We start from the raw sequence: 6,869 nt of genomic DNA on the forward strand, positions 1-6,869 counted from the left end.
ACAACATCAAAACAAGTTTTCTTAAAAAATCACTCACATCATCCTATAATAAGATGACAACTCATCTCATCTCATCTCCATTTCTTTGATTTCCTTCTTTTTTTAGCCAACCAAACAATCCCAAAACATATTTTTCTTAGAAATGGGTTTCCTTTTCTTTGATTTCCCTCTTTTTTAAGACAAACAAACAACCCCTTAAAAGGACCCCGGCTCCCCCTTACAAATAGGATTTGTTTTATTAAATATATACCGCCTTATATTTTACGTATTTCATAAGTCTTAATATTTATAAAATTACTCTAATTTATAACAAGCCTCACATCAACAAATCATTCACTTTGTTGGACATAGTGAGAAAATATTTGAATATTTTATTGATATTTTTACATTATAGTTATAAATTACCTAGTAAAGTTAATGATTTATTGATTTGGGTATTCTAAATAATATTGTAATTTAGAAATATTTTTTCACATACTGAGATTTTAAGGGTAGTTTCGCAAATATGCATGATTTCAAGAGTATATATATACAAAAACACCCAAAATTAAAAAAAAAAATCTTGAGGTTGCTGTTTGGGGGGGAGGGGGTGGTAGGCTAGGGGTATATATATGGTATTAATACAAATCAGACATGATAAAATGTAAAATTCCTCCAACTTTATCAAAACTCCTCCATTTCTCTAGCGAGTTGCGAATAGATCGCAAGCCATTTAGATTTCTCGTGAGCTCCACTCACTTGCCCTAGCCCACAATGACCGAATTAGCTAGAACCCATTCCCATGGATTCTTTTGGCCTCATCCAAATCATCTCCAGTACTAGCCCTTAACCAAATCTCATACTAGTTCATATTTTTACTTTTTCCCTCTCATTTGGTTAATTTAGAATCTCCTTGCCAAAATTCTTCACTCTGCCATTGATAAAAGGACTCCAAATTGGAGGAAATCAAGTAGAAGTCATCTTTTGATGCGTCCAACTTGTGACCAAGTTGGCTGGTTGTCCTTGTTAGACATACAATATATAGATTATTTTCAAAACACCGTCTTAAAAACATTTTAGTTAATGTTAATAAGAAGAGTTATTCTTTCATAAATTTTTCATCAAAATATTATATTTAATTATTTTTAACCCAAGTGTCAATATAATATATAGATTATAACATATTGAAATTCCAATTCTTGTATTTATATCCATTTACATCTAATAAAGTTTTTAAAAGAACATTATCATTTTATATTTTTATCTTTTACAATATAAATTTTGATAGTTACTTATATTAAGTAGTGAGCTCTAATTTTATATTCAACTCATAGTCTAGAATCTTCTAGAAAATGAAAAGAGAAAAGAAAAGAAAGGAAACAAATATATGCTCTGCAAAAAATTGTCTATATACCTCTAGCATTGCTTTTGAGATATAAAATGTCCCTCAAACTTCTTGATAGCCCCACTAAGTTTTTAATATAATTGTTTAATATTTGGAGAATTTTGTAGATAAAACAAAATTTTATGAGAAAATAAAGAAATTGCCAACCAAAAGTAACTAGGAATGGATAAATTTCACAAAACTATCATGAACTATCGTGATTTTATGAGAAAATGCCGTAAATTATTTTTTATTAGAGAGAAACACCATAAAGTTTTGAATCAACAAAAAGTATCCCTGCTGTGTTGGTGGTGCGGTTATATAACGTAACGTCTCTATTATAACTTGGAGAAGAGGAGATGAAGATGTGAGAGAGTAAGAGAGAACTTATATAAATTAGGGTTAATTACACATAAACCCTCGTAGTATAAACTGCATCGTGCCACACTCATTATCCTTAAGTTTGATATAAGCATGTACATCTTCTAGGTAAAGTTTTTTACTCTTTCACCCCCAGGGAGATGCTTGTTTTTCCATAAAAGGAAATTCCTGCATGCACATAAAAGAGACGAGCAAAACATCAATTGAATTAGAATGTCGTTCAGTTTAATGAAACCAATCAGCCTTAGGCTCTGTTTGGCAAAACTAGCTGAAAGCTGCGAGATTATAGCTGAAAGCTATTAAGCTAGCTGAAAGCTGTAAAATTGTAGCTGAAAGCTGTTAGCTGTGTAGCTAGCTAATTGACTAGAGTTGTTTGGCAAAAGTAGCTGTACAACTAGCTTAAGTTTGTTAAATGACTAAAAAAGACACGCAATATTATTGATATAAAATTAGAATTATTAGGGGCAAAAACGGAAGACAAAAATTGACAGCTCCTTCCCAAAGACAAACGCTACTTGATGTAGCTTTTCAAAAGCTACTTGCAAAAGACACAATCTCTAAAATAATCTCCTCCTATTTTTGGTCACCAAACAGCTCTACTAGCTTATTGACCAAGTCAATAAGACACAAGCTCTTAGATAAGACACTTTTTTTCACTACCACATAATTGATCTATTGCAACGGTTAAGTTGCAACGGTTTTAACTGTTGCGTTAGATATCTATCGTAACGATTTGTAATATCTAATACAACAATTTATAAAAAAACGTTGCCATAGGTCTAATAATTATTCCTGGGCTTTATAATTGTTCCTGGGCTTGTTTTTAAAGCCCGTGCCCCTGACCGTTTAAACGAAATATCTCTCTCTCTCTCTCTCAAATCCTCACGGAAATCCCTAAGCCAAAAATTTCCGCTCCCTAAAATCGCCGTGGCGTCGTCGAACTCATCACTGAACTCGTCGCCGTTTCATCTTGGATCTCATCTCCGATCTCCTCTCTGATATTATCTTCGTCGTCAAGCTACTCTCGTTGCTTTTTCCACCGAGGGTGAGCACTGAATCACAATGGTAGGGAGCTTTCTAGGGTTTTCTCGACACATCTTTTCTCACGATCTCTGATCAAATCAGGTAGTTAGATCTTTCCTAGTGAAGATCGAGGATAGAATTTGATTTCAGGTAGCCTTTTGTGTTTCTAATCTCTTACTTCACTTTTTTGGCATTGAATTGTTCGATTCCGAGCTCGACTGTGCTCCTACTTAGCTTTTGAATGTTGATGCGGGGCCTGGAAACCCTAGCAGTCGTTTTGTTTTTGAGCCCCAAATCTCCTACTTAGTGTAAATTTGATGTGGGTATATAAGAGCCCCCCCCCCCCCCACCCCCCAGGTTTCTTTTTCCCCCGAAAATGGGTTCAATTTGATTTATGTTGTTCATCCACAGGTTGAGGAAGTTGCCCTTCAGCTTTAATGGGGGAAGGATTCCACTGTAATAGTTTCTTCATGTTTGTTTGTTTATGTGAAGTTCAGATTGGCATTATTGAAATTTGTAAATTTGATTCTAATTAATTAAGATGCAATTGGTTCTGCAGGTCTTGCTGCATTTACTGTGAGCTGAATATTATTTGCAAAAAGAGAAAACGAAGCAATCCAATGGAAATCAGTTGGATTCTATTCCAGAGTGTAGAATAAGGACTATCTACTTTGAAACTCCCTGTGCATTTCCTGAAATCAATTCATTCACTTATGAAACAGGCTCTACGTAAGAATGCTATATTAATTTTCTTATATTTCACAAAATGCGAGATTATTACTTTTAACAATGAACTGCTGATACTTTTGGCAGTTATGACTTGCAATTGGAAATTATTAGCCTTGATTTCAAGTCTGGGTTAGAGACTCTAATGAAGGAAAAACCTATCAAAGCTATTTTTCTTGGTACACGAATTGGCGACCCTAATGCGGTATATAATTTGTTGAATTATTTCCTTTGTTAGAAAGCTTGTGCTTAGTACTTTGAATATAAGGTTGTTGAGTATTAAACATATTACATTGATCTTGTAGGTTGGCCAAGAGCAGTTCTCTCCTAGCTCGCTAGGATGGCCCCCTTTCATGAGGGTGAATCCTATCTTGGATTGGTCATACAGGTTTTATTTGGTTATACTTGTATATTTATCAGCTGTTAACTCTTATTCTTGTATGTCCTCTTTCTGAGAAACACTGGTAATGTTATTGTATTTAATTGCAGGGATGTGTGGGCTTTCTTATTGACCTGCAAGGTTCAGTACTGCAGCTTATATGACAAGGGGGAATACGTTGAAATACTATTGCTTCTTAGATTCCATTTTTGACTTTGTCTATCTGCTCTATATCACCCCTCATGTACTTTCTCATTTATAGCAAAAGAAAAGATGATATCATTTTATAATTGTTATGATCTGTGAAGCACTAATATGGATAATAGAACAAAATTTGTCACCACAAAGTTACACAAATATGAAAGATATCAAAGCTTTCTAATTTAGAACACAAATAATTAAATAAAGTATGAACACCCAAAAAAGCACGGTCTTCATGGTAAGTCCTAAACAAGGCATACTCTTTGTAATTCTAAGTTTTGAAAAATACATATCGTATCTCATGCGGTCAAAACTAAACTTTTGAAAGAATGCCAAATTGAATAGGATGAACTAAAGAAAACTTGGCTTTGCAAGAGGTGCCAGACAAAGAATGCCAAACTGAGGTTTGTCTCTAAATCTTAATCATTTGATTATGGGAGGATGGTTCTTTTAGGCCTCAGTTGTCAAGGGTTTAAGAGAAGGGTTAAGGGAGTTTAGTCTCTCCTTAACCCTCCAAATGGTTTAATTTGGTCAAAGGGGTAAAAAAAATCTTAACAAAGGTCAGAAAGATTTACTCAATTTGTTGACGTTTCCTGATATCTTGTTTTTCTGTTCAAGAAAACATTGAGAAAGTAATCTTTTTTAGATGAAAGTTTTTTTAGGGATACGAAGAAAAGAGTTATATTTAAAGAAATTGTGAAATAGATATCCTGTATGCAATGCTTTGTTTATGGTTTCAGGATGTATAGTTTCAGGATGAAATTCTCTGATTTTGTTATGTAAGTTTACACTTATATTAATAAATCAATTACTTCCCTAAATTGCATGATGTTTCTCTCTGATTCATGTAGCCGCGTATGTGTTTGAAGATCTCTGATTTCATATAGCTGCGTATGGTCTCCTAAGTTTTTGGAAACAAATAGAGAATATAAAGTCTTTGACCGAGAAGTTTCATGTTTTGTAATCAAATGTTGATGTTGTTTGAATATTAGTTCGGTACGATATTTTCTGAGTTGAAATGTTGGTAGTGTGGATTTAATACTTTGTAGTTTTTATACTATACCGATGTATATTGGCACTTATCATTATGGTGGATTATGCTAAACATTTTCACTTTGATATTGTGTATTAAAATTTGACTTGGCCATGTTCTTAAAAAGATTGTCCAGGTAATTGAATACTATATGATTTTGACGTAGGGAACCAAGAACAACTCAATCGGAGCCGTTGCAATAGCTCAATCAAAAACGCTGCAATAGCTCGATCAAAACTGTTGCGATAGCTCAATCCAAACCGTTGCGTTAGGTCTTTTAAAACTATTGTAATAGCTATAAAAAACCGCTGCACTAGCTTAAAAACCGTCGCAATAGCTCAATAAAAACCGTTGCAATGGCTTAAAACACACTTGCCTTTTAAAACCGTTGCGTTAGGTCTTTTAAAACTGTTGTAATAACTATGAAAAAACCGCTACAATAGCTTAAAAACCGTCGCAATAGCTCAATCAAAACCGTTACAATAGCTTAAAAACCGCTTGCCTTTTAAAACTGTTGCGTTAGATGCAGGGGCAACGGTTCAAAAAAACGTCGTAATAGAGTTCAAAACCGTTACAATAGAGGTAGGGCAACGGCAGCATATGAGACGGTTTGAGAACCGTCGCACTTGCTCAAGGGCGACGGTTCAATGGCTAGCGCAACAGTTTTGAACCGTTGCGTTAGAGCAAATATGTGGTAGTGTTTGGTTGCCAAACAGTGCCTTAATTACTGTTGTCTTTGTGTGAGCTGAGAAACCAGTGGTTGGTTTTGGAGGCCAGTGATGGCACCACGTGTTGGTGGGGCCAAGGGAGCTTATATAATTCTCCACCCATTGTACCACATGTTGGTGGGGGCCGAGTGAGCTTATATAATTAAATAATGTTAGTGGCACACCTCCTAACACACCACTAACCACACCCTCTCTCTCATCGTTACAGTAAACCGGGCCTCACATGGGATTTTAAAATTTTTAAAATCCCATATGAGGCCCGGTTTACTGTAACGATGGGAGAGGGGGGTGTGGTTGGTGGTGTGGTAGGGGGGGGGGCCCTAACACCACTCTATATAATTATCCACCCATTGTGAGCTCCTATTTGGATTTTTCCCCTGATTTTCTCTGTCACTTGAATAACTTCTCTTCTACAGATTAAATTGTTAGATTATTATCTCTAACAACTTAGTACTATTAATAATCCTTCTTTTAATTTCATAACCAAAATTTATATAACGTCTCATCCAACCGAATATAATATTGATTTACCTCGACCTTTTGACTATGTACATCATGACCTATTGATTGTGTTCTTTTTATATAATCTGTAATGAAACTTACTGTAATTAAATTATTTAACAAAAAATAAGTTTTTTAAAAAGTATTTTAATTGGTAACTTATCCTTACTTTGATCAATTTTGTGTTGGAAACTGTTAAAGTACAAAACTATAGTTCTCAACCTTCACCATAGTTTCAAACTTTTTATGTAGTGGTAAAATCATTTGACGTTGTATGATATCAACCCAGGTTAAATTCCTACCAAAGCATGAATTTGTAAATCGCGGTTTAAAAAAATAAATACAGCTGCTTGAGTTCAATTTTCAAATCATAGAAACAGCTCTTGTATTTTGGATGTAGTGGCAGTGTTCTTTGGTAAAAACATCGCAAACTTAGCTTGTAGACTCGCTTGATGAAAAAGGATAAGTTTCAAGAATTTGTCATGGATTTATGAAGTAAATATTAAGGGTTAATTTCATAAAAAATCCCTAACA

General features: G+C 34.4%; 1 protein-coding gene across 2 annotated transcripts; it reads left to right on the plus strand.

Moving 5' to 3' along the window:
* Positions 3,174-4,976, plus strand: LOC109832234 (probable FAD synthase). 2 transcript variants are annotated; one of them, XM_020399662.1, is made up of 7 exons: positions 3,174-3,223; positions 3,327-3,496; positions 3,581-3,698; positions 3,799-3,881; positions 3,983-4,013; positions 4,458-4,477; positions 4,901-4,976. In XM_020399662.1, exons 3-7 carry the CDS (start codon positions 3,639-3,641, stop codon positions 4,938-4,940), a joined length of 234 nt encoding a protein of 77 aa, XP_020255251.1. In that variant the 5' UTR covers positions 3,174-3,223; positions 3,327-3,496; positions 3,581-3,638; the 3' UTR covers positions 4,941-4,976. The 2 variants fall into 2 exon arrangements, 1 of the variants encoding a protein (XP_020255251.1); XR_002244668.1 differs by lacking the exon at positions 4,901-4,976 and having other exon boundaries at positions 3,983-4,116; positions 4,458-4,476.

This window comes from Asparagus officinalis, chromosome 3 (genome assembly GCF_001876935.1).
Source record: "Asparagus officinalis chromosome 3, Aspof.V1, whole genome shotgun sequence".
NCBI classification, from domain to species: Eukaryota; Viridiplantae; Streptophyta; class Magnoliopsida; order Asparagales; family Asparagaceae; genus Asparagus; species Asparagus officinalis.